The following is a 16,027-nucleotide window of genomic DNA, read 5'->3' as shown; positions in this document are numbered from 1 at the left end:
TGAGATTGTAAGCAGATGTTGGGGTGAAAAATTTATGTGGGGATGGATGTTCCCACCCCCCCCCCTGTTTTATGGGACTGTTTGGGTTTAACATCTGTCTGTTTGCTTTTGGAGAAGGCTACCTGGAGAAGTCCTTGTTTGGGTGGGGGAGGGCAAGGCCAGAAGGAGGCCTTCTTCTTTGAGCTGAGGAGTTGGGGGGGGGGGGGGGGCATTAGGATGTGCCTTTGGGCAGGGGCAGCCGTGCTAGCAGGTTATGCTGATGAACTGAAGTGAGGAGGTGGGGGAGAAGGCCAAGAGGGGTGGCCGGGGGAAAGAGAAAGTGGGGGGGGGGGGGGGGGGGGGGGGGGGGATGGGAAGGGGAAAAGCGGGGGGGGGGGGGGGGTGTCTGCACCGTGGCAGGGGGTGAGAGATGACATGGTCAAGGGCGAAGAAAGGGGCCATCTGGGACGGGTTCGGTACAGAGTGGAATTAAAGGGGCAGGAGTTAAGTTGGGAAGATGACGGACGGTAGAGGGGATTGGAGGCACAAGCCTCCGGTAAGGTTGGTAACGTGGAACGTCCGGGGACTGAATGGGCCGGTTAAAAGGTCACGGGTCATCGCGCACCTGAGGAGCTTGAAAGCGGGGGTTGTCTTTTTGCAGGAGACACACCCCCGTGTGAAGGACCAGGTTAGGTTAAGGAAGGGGTGGGTTGGGCAGGTTTTTCACTCGGAGTTTGATTTGAAATCGAGGGGTGTGGCAATTTTAATGAGCAAAGAAATGGGATTTGTGAGTGCGAAGGAGGTGAGGGATCCAGGTGGGAGATATGTGATTGTGAGTGGGGTATTGGAAGGGGCACCAGTAGTGTTGGCAAATGTGTATGCCCCAAATTGGGATAATGTGGGTTTTATGAGGGGGTTGCTGGCAGCAATCCCGGATTTGGCCACGTACCAGTTGATCATCGGAGGAGATTTTAACTGTATCCTGGAGCCGAGGGTGGACAGATCGAGCCCCAGGTCGATGGGTAGGGTACGAATGGCAAGGGACCTGGGGGGGTGGGGTTTATGGAGAGGATGGATATGGTGGATCCATGGCGCTTTCAGAACCCAGGGGGAAGGGAGTATTCCTTCTTTCCACACGTCTATAAGGTGTATTCGAGGATTGATTACTTTGTAGTGAGTCGGGAGATGTTGGTTGGGGTGGAGGGGGCAGAGTATGCGAGGTAGCAATCTCGGACCATGCACCCTACTGGCTGAATATTTGGTTCAGTACGGGACGGAGCAGAGGCGGTGGTGGAGGTTTGACTCGGGGTTGTTGGCGGATGGAGGTTTTTGTAATAAGGTGCGGTTGGCGATTAGGGATTATGTGGAATTCAATCAGAATGGGGAGGTGTTGGCGGGCATTTTTTGGGAAGCACTGAAGGCAGTGGTCCGGGGAGAAATTATCTCATTTACGGTTTGTGCGAATAAGGAAAGGAGGGCGGAACATGACCGTCTAGTGAGCGAGATAGTGAAGGTGGACAGGGAGTATTCAAGAGTGCCCACCGTGGAGGGATTGGCGAGGAGGAAAAAGTTGCAGGGACAATTTGACAGGCTGACAATGGGGAGTGCAGTAGGGCAACTGGGTAGGGCAAGAGGGGCGCAATACGAGTATGGGGAGAAGGTGAGCCGCATACTGGCGCACCACCTTCGGAGGCAGGCTGCGTCCAGGGAAATATTGAAGATCCAGACTGGGGCTGGGGATGTGGTGTCAGAGCCAGGGAAGATAAAGGAGGCATTTAGAGTGTATTACCAGGGACTTTATGAGGCAGACCCAGGAGGAGAGGAGGGGGTCATGGGGTGGTTTCTGGACGAGCTGGAATTTGCCGGAGACGATGAAGCAGGCAGTAATCACACTAATCCAAAAACCCAGCCTTTGAAGAATTCCAGGATCCAGATCTTCGACAAAAATAAACCAGGCATTCTTTGTGCCAAGTACTAGGAGTGTACCAATTTTTGTTGAAATCCATTCATTAGCTTTTGAGATACATTGTTTACAAGCAAACCAATAAAGATGAAAATGTTTGCCTCCAGCCACCTTCAGTTGAGGAGGCAACGATTATAAGTGGCCAAAGTTTACAAACAGACACGAATCATGTGTTTGTGCTGGAACTGCAGAACTGGTTTGCCAATCACAATTAATTAAGCACACTGATAAAAATCGCCACTTGGGAAAAACATGACATCTGCAATGCAGCAAGCTCTATGATTAACAGCTAGCCCTACACATTCAATGTGGGCAAACAACCAGCATCTCAAAAGAAGTCATTACTTCAGATGGGTCACAAATTTAAAAAAAACTTATTTTACCCAGGTATTTCACACATGTATTGTTGCTGATTCGGTTATCCTTAAAGGAATGGTTGACGGCCAATTAATCAGTTTTCATGGTGTTGGTTGAGGGGAAATGCTGTCCAGGATAACAGGAAAATTCCCTGTGTTTTAATTAGTATCACAGACACAATTACATCCGCCTGCGGTTCAATATCTCATGCCAAAATATGTTAAACTTACACCAAGCATAAACTGGGATCCAATGAATATTTGGAGAAAAACTATAATAGTGACACTCAAAATCAGCCATGTAATGCAATCATAACGCATGGTAAAGAGAAGCTACAGTTACTGAGACCACAAATTGATACTGCTGCTAACTTCCATACCAACATACAACACAAAATTAAGGAAAAGATAATTCATTCTGTTTTTGTAAGAATGTACTGAACCTTTTTTATTAATCAAAGCATGTGTACAACACTCATTTGTACATGCCCGTCCAGAGTGTGCATGTATACATGGCACAGGATCGAGAATAATTACTTACATCACTGGGTCCTGGACCAGCAGTGCACCAACTTAAAATTTTCACTTGGTGTTTGAAACCATCCGTATCTCTGCATTTTCAGCAGCCCTACAAATCGTCCAGCATCTCTGCATTCCTCCAATTTTGACCCACTGTGCATCATCCAATTCTCTTTACCTCCCCATTAGCCGCCATTCCTTGAGCTGCAAAGGCACTAAAAGCTCTGGAACACTCCCCCTGAACCTCTCTGCTTCTTTCTGCCTCCAGTTAAGGCACTCTTTAAAACCCAACACCTTTGGCCAAGGTTTGAAAATGAAATGAAAATCGCTTATTGTCAGGAGTAGGCTTCAATGAAGTTACCGTGAAAAGCCCCTAGTCGCCACATTCCGGCGCCCGTCCGGGGAGGCTGGTACGGGAATCGAACCGTGCTGCTGGCCTGCTTGGTCTGCTTTAAAAGCCAGCGATTTAGCCGAGTGAGCTAAACCAGCCTACGTGGGTTTTGCCCACGTAGCGGAGTATCTCCTTTTGTACCTCTGTCAAACTTTGTCTAATTATGCTTCTGCGAAGGACCATTTGAAAAGTGCTGTATAAATAGAAGTTGCTGTTTCTCTTTAAAATAAATCTTTATTTGAAGGCCACCTCCACTTAAGAAATAATACACCAAAATTCCACCAGCACATCTCCTGTCCCACCAGGGGCGACAATACTCTTGACCACTGCTACTCAAAAATCAAGGGCGCCTACCATTCCATCCCCCGACCGCACTTTGGGAAATCAGACCATAAGACTGTGCTCATTCTCCAGGCTTACAAGCAGAAACTCAAGCGGGAGAATCCAGCTAAGAAGGTTGTGCAGTGCTGGTCCGAGGAGACAGACGAGCTCTTAAGTGACTGCTCAGAGACAGTGAACTGGTCCATATTTAAGAACTCAGCGACTAACTTAAATGAGTATGCCACCACCGTCACAGACTTCATCAGCAAATGTGTGGACGCCTGCGTGCCAAAGAAAGCAGTACGTACATTCCCCAACCGGAAACCATGGCTCAACTGCGAGATTGACTCCCTACTGAAGGACAGATCTGAGGCATTCAAGGCAGACGACCCTGTCCTATACAAGAAATCCAGGTACGACCTCCGCAAAGCCATCCGAGATGCCAAGAGAGAATACCAAACTAAGCTAGACTCACAGACAGACTCTCGGCGGTTGCGGCAAGGACTAAACAACATAACGGGCTACAAAACGAAGCCGAGCAGTATCTCTGGTAGCAGCGCACCCCTCCCCGATGAACTTAATGCTTTCTATGCTCGGTTTGAGCAGGTAACCAACAATCCGCTGTCGAGTGCCCCAGCAGCCCATAATTCACCCATACCCACCATCACAGTTTCCAAAGTCAGCTCGGCCTTCCTGAAAGTGAACCCACGGAAGGCGATGGGCCCGGACGGGATCCCTGGTCGTGCACTCAGAACCTGCGCGGACCAGCTGGCAGAGGTAGTTACAGACATCTTTAACCTATCCCTACTCCACTCCGAGGTCCCCACCTGCTTCAAGAAGACCACCATCATACCGGTACCAAAGAAGAACTAGGCAACATGCCTCAATGACTACCGCCCGGTGGCCCTGACGTCAGTTGTAATGAAGTGCTTCGAGAGGCTGATCATGAAGCGTATCACCTCCATACTCCTGGAACGCCTTGACCTACTCCAATTCGCATACCGTCGCAACCGGTCCACATCAGACGCCATTTCCCTGGCCCTACACCCATCCCTAGAGCATCTCGAAAACAAGGACTCCTACATCAGACTCCTATTTATTGACTAGAGCTCCGCCTTCAACACCATAATCCCAGCCAAGCTCATATCAAAGCTCCAAAACCTAGATCTTGGCTCTCCACTCTGCAACTGGATCCTTGACTTTCTGACCAACAGACCACAATCAGTAAGAATGAACACCAGCACCTCCTCCACAATAGTCCTCAATACCGGTGCCCCGCAAGGCTGCGTACTTAGCCCCCTACTCTACTCCCTGTACACACATGACTGCGTGGCAAAACTTGGTTCCAACTCCATCTACAGGTTTGCTGACGATACGACCATAGTGGGCCGGATCTCGAATAACGACGAGTCCGAATACAGGAGGGAGATAGAGAACCTAGTGGAGTGGTGTAACGACAACACTCTCTCCCTCAATGCCAGCAAAACTAAAGAGCTGGTCATCGACTTCAGGAAACAAAGTACTGTACGCACCCCTGTCAGCATCAACGGGGCCGAGGTGGAGATGGTTAGCAGTTTCCAATTCCTAGGGGTGAACATCACCAAAAATCTGTCCTGGTCCATTCACATCGACGCTATCACCAAGAAAGCACAACAGCGCCTATACTTCCTCAGGAAACTAAGGAAATTCGGCATGCCCACATTAACCCTTACCAACTTTTACAGATGCACCATAGAAAGCATCCTATCGGGCTGCATCACAGCCTGGTATGGCAACTGCTCGGCCCAGGACCGCAAAGAACTTCAGAGAGTCGTGAATACCGCCCAGTCCATCACACGAACCTGCCTTCCATTCATGGACTCCATCTACACCTCCCACTGCCGGGGGAAAGCGGGCAGCATAATCAAGGATCCCTCCCACCCGGCTTACTCACTTTTCCAACTTCTTCCATCGGGCAGGAGATACAGAAGTCTGAGAACACGCACGAACAGACTCAAAAACAGCTTCTTCCCCACTGTCACCAGACTCCTAAATGACCCTCTTATTGACTGACCTCATTAACACTACACCCTGTATGCTTCAACCGATGCCAATGCTTATGTAGTTACATTGTATATGTTGTGTTGCCCTATTATGTATTCTCATGTATTTTCTTGAATTCTGTTCAATTCCCTTTTCTTCCCATGTACTGAATGATCTGTTGAGCTGCTTGCAGAAAAATACTTTTCACTGTACCTCGGTACACGTGACAATAAACAAATCCAATCCAATCCAATCTAATCCAGTGCCCAGAATGCTGAATTCAACATATTGGATTTGGACAAACTTTGTGAGTGGGCAAGAATATGGTAGATGGAATATAATGCGGAAAAATGTGAGGTAATCCACATAGGTATGAGGAACAGATATTCAAAGTATTGCTTAAATGGTGAGAGATTAGAAAGTGTAATTAGTCATTTGAGATAGGATCTGTGCACATTTGGAAGTGAATGGTCTTATTAGCGACAGACAGCATAGTTTTGTGCAAGGCAGGTCATGTCTTGTACGGGGAAGGGCTGTGGATGTTGTCTACATGGACTTCAATAAAGCATTTGATAAGGTCCCTCATGGCGGGCTGGTGTAAAAGATTAAATCACACGGGGTCAGGGGTTAATTGGCTAGATGGATTCAGAACTGGCTTGGCCATAGAAGACAGACTGTAGCAGTGGAAGGGTGTTTCACCGAATGGAGGTCTGTAACTAGTGGTGTTGCACAGGGACCGGTACTGGGACCTCTGTTTTTGTAATATATATATAAATGCCTTGGAAGAAAACGTAGCTGGTCTAATTAGCAAGTTTGCGGATGATTGGGGCTGTTTAGCACAGGGCTAAATCGCTGGCTTTGAAAGCAGACCAAGCAGGCCAGCAGCACGGTTTGTTTCCCGTAACAGCCTCCCCGGACAGGCGCCGGAATGTGGCGACTAGGGGCTTTTCATAGTAACTTCATTGAAGCCTACTCGTGACAATAAGCGATTTTCATTTTCATTTCATTTCATGATACTAAGATTGCAGGAGTTGCGGACAGTGATGAAGATAGTCAGAGCATACAACAGGATATAGATAGGCTGCAAAAAGGGGCGAAGAAATGGCAGATGGAATTTAACCCGGACAAATGCGAGGTGATGGATTTTGGTAGATCCAATTCAGGTGGGAGCTATAAAATAAATGGTAGAAACATCAGGAGCAAAGAGACACAGAGAGATCTGGGCGTGCAGGTCCACAGATCCTTGGCAGCACAGGTGGAAATGGTGGTAAAGAAAGCATATGGCATGCTTGCCTTCATCAGACAGGGTATCGAATATAAAAGCGAGCAAATTATGTTAGTTATATAGAACATTGGTTAGGCTACAATTGGAATACTGTGTCCAATTCTGGTCACTGCACTACCAGAAGGACGTGGAGGCTTTGGAGAGAGTACGGAAAGGGTTTACCAGGATGTTGCCTGGTATGGAGGGTATTAGCTATGTGGAGAGATTGAATAAACTGGGATTGTTCTTCCTGGAGAGACGGAGGCTGAGGGGCGACCCGATAGAAGTTTATAAAACGATGAGGGGTATAGATAGGGTGAACAGTTGGAGGCTTTTTCTCAGAGCGGAATTGAAAATGACACGGGCAAACAAGTTCACGGTGAGAGGGAATAGGTTCTGTGGAGATGTGCGGGGGGGGGGGGACGTTTTTTTTTTTTAAACACAGAGGGTGGTGGTGTCCTGGAATGCACTGCCAAGTCAGGTGGTTGAGGCAGATACGTTAGCGACCTTTAAGACTTATCTGGATAGACACACGAGCAGAGGGGGTATAGAAGGATACAGGCAGTTGGTCAAGATAGGACTCGCAATCGGCGCAGGCTTGGAGGGCCGAAGGGCCTGTTCCTGTGCTGTACTATTCTTTGTTCATGTGCAAAGGGACTTCGTCAGTAGGTCACTGAAGGCCAACATGCAGGTGAAGCAAGCAAATAGGAAGGCTAATGGGTATTTTAATCTTTGTCGCATAAGGATTTGAGTACAGGAGTAGCAAAGTTTTGCTTCTACCGTACAGAATCTCGGTTAGGCTGCACCTGGAGTACTGTGTGCAGTTTAGATTCCCTTACATGAGGAAGGTTATTATTGCCGTAGAGGGAGTGCAGCGAGGTTTACCAGACTTGTTCCAGGGATAGGCGGGACTGTACTATGAAAAGAGACTGTGAAAACGGGGCCTGTATTCTCTAGAGTTTTGAAGAATTAGGTTATTTCTATGAAACCTACAAAGTACTTAAAGGGAAAGACAGGGTAGATGCAGGCAAAATGTTTCCCCTGGTTGGGGAATCAAGAACCAGGGGACACAATTTCAAAATATTTGTTTTTTTTTATTTTAGAGTACCCAATTACCTTTTCCAATTAAAAGGGCAATTTAGCGTGGCCAATCCATCTATCCTGCACATCTTTTGGGTGGTGGGGGCGAAACCCATGCAGACACGGGGAGAATGTGCAAACTCCACACGGAGATTGACCCAGGGCCGGGATTCGAACCCGAGTCCTCAGTGCCGTAGGCAGCAATGCTAACCACTGTACCACCTTGCTGCCCACAATTTCAAAATAAAGGGGAAGTCACTGCGGACCGAGATGAGAATTTGTGTTTTACTCACAGGATTGTAAACCTTTGGAATTCTCTACCCAGAGGGCTGTGGAAGCTTAGTCATTGAGTATGCTTAAAGCAGATTTCTAAATCCCATTGACAAAGCGGTATGCGGATAGTGTGGGAAAACGGCATTGAAGTGGATGAGCAGCCATGATCATATTGAATGGCGGAGCAAGCTCGATGGGCTGAATGGCCAACTCCTGCTCCTATGTTCCAATTTTCCGATACAATACGCATTGGAGCGAATATGGATCATGCAGGAGTAACACAGGGATAATGAATAATGACAAATAAAAACAACGGTATATTTTAAAACTGAGTAAACACAAAGTCACGGGCATTGCAAGTAATGGTGCTGACAGCAGACATGGCAAATAACAAAATGCCAGTTAGAAACTTTTATAGAACTACAGAAATACACAAGAAAACCCAAGATAAACCTTTTCTCACAAAGGGTTGAGAGAATGTGGAATGCAATGTCCCAAAAAGCCTTAGATTATAAATCAAAAATCTACTGAGGTATGTGAAAAGAAAAGTTACTTGGGAAGCAAGTGCATTAAGGGATTGGAGTCCCTAGAGACAGCCAAACAGGCAAATTTCTTTCAAACTAAGCTTTGGGCAGATACTTAGCAATATTTGACTTAAGGCGCTATATACTATAGAGTTTTTTTTAAACAACATCTGGGTACCTCAAGTAGTAAATTCTAAGCAGTTGCACAATCACTTATCCTACCTCAAATACAACACTGCCTGTTTCTCTAATCGCAAACCAATATCTTAATTGGACCAGAATTTTTTTTATATAAGATTACACAAACTACAGCCTAGCCAGTTCTTATCGGTGATTATGCTCCTGTTGAGTTTCCTCATCTAACCTCATCAGGACATTTTTTTATTCCTTTTGCCTTTATGTTCTTATCTAGCTTCATTGAAATGGTACTGAATCTGCGCCTGAAGTGCTGCAACCTGCAAGGCTACAGACCAGGTCCTGGAAAGTGGGATTACGATGAGCGGCTGGATGGAGAGCACGGGGGCGCAGTGGTTAGAATTGCTGCCTCACGGTGACGAGGTCCCAGATTCGATCCCGGCTCTGGGACACTCAGTGTGGAGTTTGCACATTCTCCCCATGTTTGCGTGGGTTTCACCCCCCCCCCCCCCCCCCCAACCTAAAGATGTGCAGGCTAGGTGGATTGGCCACACTAAATTGCCCCTTAATTGGAAAAGTAAATGAATTGGGTACATTTTTTTTTATAAAGTTGAGCGGCTGGTTTCTATTTCTCCTCGTTTCTGGCTGGCGCCTTGGGCTGAATAGCCTCTTTCTATGGTGGTTCACCTCAACTACACCCTGTGGCAGCGAGTTTCACATTCTCATCTGCTGCTGCTTGTAGCTGCTCCCACCAGATCTGCTGTCATGGTAGGGTTTCCTTCAGTTGGCTAGACAGCTGGTCCGTGATGTGCTGAGCGACGCCAGCAGCGGGGGTTCAATTCCCGTATCGGCTGACAGTATTCATGAAGGCCCTGCCTTCTCAACCTTTCCCCTCGCCCGAGGTGTGGTAATCCACAAGTTAAAGCCACCACCAGTCAGCTCTCCCCCTCAAGAAAGGGAAAGCAGCCTATGGTCATCTGAGAATATGTTAACTTTATCTTTGTCATGGTAGGTCACACTTGTGTCTTGAGCCAACCTCACATATCTACTGCAAACACTCCATGACATCCATCATCTAACCACACGTAGATGGACCCTTCCTTCTGCTGTCCTCCACTTTGCCCTCTACAAGAGATTGCTACAACTTCTCAGCTCTGGTCTTACTGGCGCTCACTGGTTAAAAAGCTTTCTTCGGAATTCCACGTTTGATTTCTCGGTGAGTATTTTAGATCAATGACCTTAGTTTTCTCAGAATCCGGAATGCAGCCACACCACAGAACAGTTTAACACTAAACTGTCCAGATTTATTTAGCTTGTCAACAGAATCAATGGTTCTTCCCAGTAAAATTACATTGATTTATAATTTTGAAGTTTCAACTCTATCCAGAGGCAAAATCCCTTTTGTCTCTATAATAACCTTATTCCTGTAGTTGTTGCCCCATACATAAGCACTCAATGAGTGCTGTCCACATCTTTGGGTGCTGAAAATAGCTCAACATGCTGGATTAAGTCATAAATTCCCTCAAAACGAAGCCACCTCTACAATTGTTTACATGCAACACCTTCCAGAAGATTCAAACATGCAAAAAAATAGAACATACATACAGTGCAGAAGGAGGCCATTCGGCCCATCGAGTCTGCACCGACCCACTTAAGCCGTCACTTCCACCCTATCCCCATAACCCAATAACCCCTCCTAACCTTTTTGGACACTAAGGGCAATTTAGCATGGCCAATCCACCTAACCTGCACGTCTTTGGACTGTGGGAGGGAACCGGAGCATCCGGAGGAAACCCACACAGATACGGGGAGAACGTGCAGACTCCGCACAGACAGTGACCCAGCGGTGAATTGAACCTGGGACCCTGGCGCTGAGAAGCCACAGTGCTATTCACTTGTGCTACCGTGCTGCCCAAGCTGTCTGTCACTTCATTCGTGAGTGTCGAATAATTTAGCTTCTTCTAAAAGTACTGGAAATCATTTTTTAGATTTATGAAAAAGAGTTTGCAAATGTTGGCCCATTCGTAATATCTTAGAAAGAGACAAGTCAACTATTATATAATATTTAGCAACCGCAAGCCATAACCTAGGTCGTATCTTCACTCTGATTCAGAGCTTACAAAATATGAAACAGAAAAACTTACTGCAGAGTACAAAGCTTATGTTGGCCTCTTAGATCCACATCAGAGGCTTTCCAAATTATTGAAAATGCATTCCAAAGTGATATTGTCCACTATTCTCACACACACTCACACACACACACACACACACACACACACACACACACACACACACACACACACACACACAGTCAATAAAAGTAGAACCATTTCATTAAATATCCTTGGCTACTGGTTTTGCCAAGAATGGCCAACACAAGCTCAATGAATAATTGCAGTGGTCAAAATCAATAGGGTCTAAGAATCAACCTCAACTCCATGGTTTAGTGCACCTAGTGCTCGATTGCTGGAGAAAAGCAACCACCCCTTCTTGGAGCATAAAAAACGCTTAATTATTACATAAATTAAATATCGAGAAATGAAGAACTAAATGGCGCACGCTTTCCCAAAGCCGGCCTTAGAAAACATCACACCGAGTGGAGCTGCAGAATATTCCTGGCTTTCCTTTCACCCTTGAACAGAAAACCAACACTCTAGTGACAATGGATGAGGTTGGATGTGGCTAAATGGAGGTCATCAAGAGACTGGGTGGCAAAGATGAGCATATTCAACAAATATATGGAATGAAACCATGCAAGCCAACAGGGGTTTCAATAAACGTTGGCCAATTACATTCCAAACAATGATGCAAATGGGTAGGAAATCCCACAGGTATTCAAGGGTGCTACTTTAGAGTGACATATCATAATATCTTCACTCCACACCTAACTCCATTTATTCAGAATGTCCATTTACAGTCCAATATAAGGCTTCTGAGGTTTTTTTTTTAAATAATTGGTACAAAGTCCTGATTTAGTTTGGCATTTTACATCACTTCTGCACTATCAGAAAATTGTGTTTTTAATTACCTTAAATGAAGTTGGTCCATTTTAAAATTAGAACCTTTGAAAATCACATTCATACCATATATTAAAGGAATGGCAAGACTACAGCATAGGAAACACCCAAGGAAAATGCCATTCGTGCAATTTCCCTACAACTGGAATTATTAAAGAATTAAGCTATAATTTAGCACAAGAGCTGTGTGGACATTGATTGGAACATTGAATAATAAATGGAGACATTCTACATTAAAAACAGGGGAGCAGGATTGAGGAATATGGCTTTGGCACCAAGGTAGAACCAAGATGAAAATGATCTGTGTAGGTCCTCTATACAGGCCCCAAACAAAGCTAGATGGGCTGAGAGTCTCATTCTTGTATTAACTGCAGGGCTAGAGCGTAGTTGCAAATGCCCAGAGCTTGGAACCTTCAAAACATTTCTACCCTTCAAAAGATTTAGAAATATTGTCCTGTTTCACTGAACAGCTTTAGTTTAGTCCAAATTTCAACTGTCTTGAAAGAAAGCTGAAGGGTTTTTCACCAGTGTAGAATTCATTGTCATACCCTGGGCATACAGACGCAACCACTTTCTCACCTTGCCATTGCCACAAGTACTGGAATGGTCTTTGGGTTAAATAGTGAATTGTTTGTTTACCTCATCATTAATGACTTCAGATTGTTCTTCCTCTTCTTCCTCTTCCAGGTCTAAGTCATTTTGCTTCAAATATGCCAACAAGGCCAGACACGGCTTCCTTCTGAATGTTAAGTAATCCATCATGTTTCCTTGCCGGTGTTGAAGGAAGAAAAGTTCAACCAAATAATCCTTAAATGTCTCCCTCAGAGTCTCTATTTCAGCCAGGTGGTGCTCCAAACACTGTTTTCTCAAATGGGAAATCTCAGAGGTGGCAGGTGGAATCTCTTCCAACTTCTTTGGTTGTTTCCTCACAAATGGGGTGCAACTGCTGGTGGGAGTCAGACAAATTGGTGCCAGGCTCTGAGTGACAGTATTCCGTGATGGGCTAGAAGGAGGTGCCGGAGTAGTCATCCCAAAGGCCGATGGCCCTACCACACCCGCAGTAAGGGCTATGGGCGTCCTTTCATAACTTACAGATCTGGCCATCTGCTGACCATGAAGAACTTGCTGCTTCTGGTGAATCAGCTGTCCTTGTATGATGCTGCTGATCTGCGGAGGCAGGTTTGACGTGGTGATGTGGCTCGGGCTAGGCAGGGGCTGCATAGGGCCACTGGCTGCAGGGCTCTGAGGCCCGAGGTGGTGAATGGTTCCACCAGTCTGGGAGTGAGGCTGCGAGAGTCTCCGTTCGCGTGGCACAGAAGCAGATGCGCCGGCCGCGGTCAGTTGTATCTGCCCGCCGACGTTTGAAGTGATCTGAGCAAGGGTGGACGGGTCCTGGTACACAAAGTGCCCAGCGCTGGATGGGCTGAGGTTCAGTTGCCTGACCAGCACATTGGCATCCACAAAACCTCGGGTTGGGCTCTGGTTACACATGCCCAACCCCGTGGCTACTGCACCTGTCCGTTGCACGCTCTGCAGCATTGATGCAGGGCTATGCTGTGTGGGGCTCTGTGGCTGGACTTGAGGCAAAGGAGAGGTTACTTGAATGTACGATGGAGATCCATGTTCAAACCGCCTTTGTTGTCCCACTGCCTGCGAGCTAAACTGGAATCCCGGGGATGCCGGATTTTGAATCGGAAGGGGAGCCAAGGTAATTTGTTGACTCCCAGCCATCACTTGGCTGACATTCTGCAGCGTGATGTTGACGTTCTGGGCGGATACCGGACTCCGGTTCATAATAAGCTGCTGCAGTTGGTAACTCGGTGATTGAGGCCCAGAAGGACTGGCCACAGTGCGTGGCACAGGGCTGAGGGCCGGAGCAAATGCCGTGGCGGGAGATTGGGGTAAAGCAGTCTGATCATCTCCCTCACCGCCTGTATACGACTTGGATCTCTGCAGTGGACGCTGTATGTTTTGTGGACCACTGCCATGGTGCATCATCACCAATACCTTGTTGGGCGAGTGCTACCCTAGAAGAGAAAAAAGTCTTTATTTTAAAAAAGCAATGATAAAAATAATTGTTTTGCAACAAAAATGTAAATTAATGAAAAATACAAATTTTAAGTGAGCCAAGTGATTTTGATAGCAAATGGCTGATCGGTGCAATCTTTAGCTCAGATAGCCACACATTTTGCTTGAATTTTGGATTTCTTACTAAATTTGATCTAATAGTTTAGCTAATATGATCAATTTTTGAAAGTCTTAGTGCTCTGTCAAGCTAACACATAAGCAGCGTATCTCCTGTTCTCTGCATATGTCTGGTTACTATCACTTTGCTGTTTGTGGAACCTTGTTATGTGCAAACTATCTGCCATGTTTCCAACAACTGTGATTACACTCCCAAAATGCCACCATTTGGGAGATGATAAGGTCATGTCGGACAAGACTTTCTTTTCCCAATTTCTGCTCATTATTTATATTCCTGCATTTGGTTAGGCTCCATCCATCAAATACGTTTATGGTCATCCATTAAAAATAAACCGTATTTTATTTATTTAATATAAATGGGAGGAAGCTACACCATTAAAGTTCCATTAACTAATCTCTAAACTCACAACTGACTCAATCTTCCTACTGCCTGCAATTCAATTTGGAGTCAGGACTCCCTAAACGATTAAAACAATCATGTCATGCATTTTTGTTCCATGTTAAAAAAATACAAAGTTGAGAAAAATATAATTAGAGATTCAATAATTATTATTAGTGTTCGCTGATCTTTATAGGCTTCTAGTCGAGGAACACCTTGATTTTAACATTCCTTTCTTGCTGTTTATCTCTCTCCATGGTCTCACCCGTCCATATTTCTTTAATAGCAGAGCACTGAGAAAACAGTGGCATGATCAGACAGTCTTTGTGAATTTAGAAAGAGAAAATTATGCTTGACAACTCTACTGGAATAGATGTAACTAGTAGAATTGATGAAGGGGAGCCAGTGGATATGGTTTATTTGAACTTTTCAGAAGGTTTTTGAGAAAGTCCCGCATAAAGGATTGGCGGGTAAAATTAAAGTGCATGGGATAATAATAATTTTTATTGTCACAAGTAGGCTTATATTAACACTGCAATGAAGTTACTGTGAAAAGCCCCGAGTCGCCACATTCCGCATCTGTTCAGGTACACGGAGAAAGAATTCAGACTGTCCAATTCACCAAACAGCACGTCTTTCGGGACTTGTGGGATGAAACCGGAGCAACCGGAGGAAACCCATACAGACACAGGGAGAACGTGCAGACTCCACACAGACAGCGACCCAAGCCGGGAATCGAACCTGGGACCCAGGAGCTGTGAAGTAACAGTGCTACCCACTGTGCTACCCGTGCTGCCCATAAACATTTGGGATCATAGCTGCTGTGAGTAGGGATTGGGGGTAGTGCATTGAGATGGATAGAAAACTGGTCAGCAGACAGAACAGTAGGAATTAACGGATCTTTTTCAAATTGGCAGGCAGTGCCTAGTGGGGAGCCGCAGGGATCAGTGCTAGGACCCAGTTATTCACAATATGTATTACTGATTTAGATGAGGGAACAAAATGTCACATCTTCAAATTTGCAGATGACACCAAGTTGGATGGGAGGGTGAGCTGTGAGAAGGACGCAGAGATCCTTCAGTGTGATTTGGACAAATTGAGCGAGTGGACAAGTGAATGGCAGATGCAGTATAATTTGGATAATATTTAATAATCTTTATTGTCATGATAGGCAATTAAGTTGCTGTGAAAAGTCCCTAGTCTCCACATTCCGGCGCCTGTTCGGGTATATGAAGGGGGAATTCAGAATATCCAAATTACCTAATAGCACATCTTTCGGGACTTGTGGGAGGAAACTGGAGCACCTGGAGGAAACCCACACAGACATGGGGAGAATGTACAGACTCCGCACATACAGTGACCCAAGCCGAGAATCGAACCTGGAACCCTGGCGCTGTGAAGCCCTAGTGCTAACCACTATGTTACCATGCTGCCCAAATGCAAGGTTATCCACTTTGGTGGCAAATACAAGAAGGCAGACTATTATCTGAATGCCATATTATAGGAGAGGGGAACATGCAACTAGACCTGGGTGTCCTTGTAAACCATTCGCTGAAGGCAAGCATGCAGGTACAGCAGGCGGTAAAGAAGGCAAATGGT

General features: G+C 45.9%; 1 protein-coding gene across 12 annotated transcripts in view; it reads right to left on the bottom strand.

Annotated features, from left to right (window-relative positions):
* The window catches only part of ep400 (E1A binding protein p400), a 197,429-nt gene that overhangs the window by 173,231 nt on the left and 8,171 nt on the right, over positions 1-16,027 (bottom strand). For 11 of the 12 annotated variants that reach the window (XM_038803932.1, XM_038804131.1, XM_038804405.1 and 8 more), the window contains exon 2: positions 12,484-13,871. In XM_038803932.1, coding sequence (XP_038659860.1) covers positions 12,484-13,842 — 1,359 coding nt within the window. In that variant the 5' untranslated portion in view covers positions 13,843-13,871. The remainder of the gene's footprint in view (positions 1-12,483; positions 13,872-16,027) is intronic. The other variant, XM_038803973.1, reaches the window with a different exon arrangement.

This window comes from Scyliorhinus canicula, chromosome 1 (genome assembly GCF_902713615.1).
Source record: "Scyliorhinus canicula chromosome 1, sScyCan1.1, whole genome shotgun sequence".
Taxonomy (NCBI): domain Eukaryota; kingdom Metazoa; phylum Chordata; class Chondrichthyes; order Carcharhiniformes; family Scyliorhinidae; genus Scyliorhinus; species Scyliorhinus canicula.
This window is presented reverse-complemented; position numbering and strand designations above follow the sequence as displayed.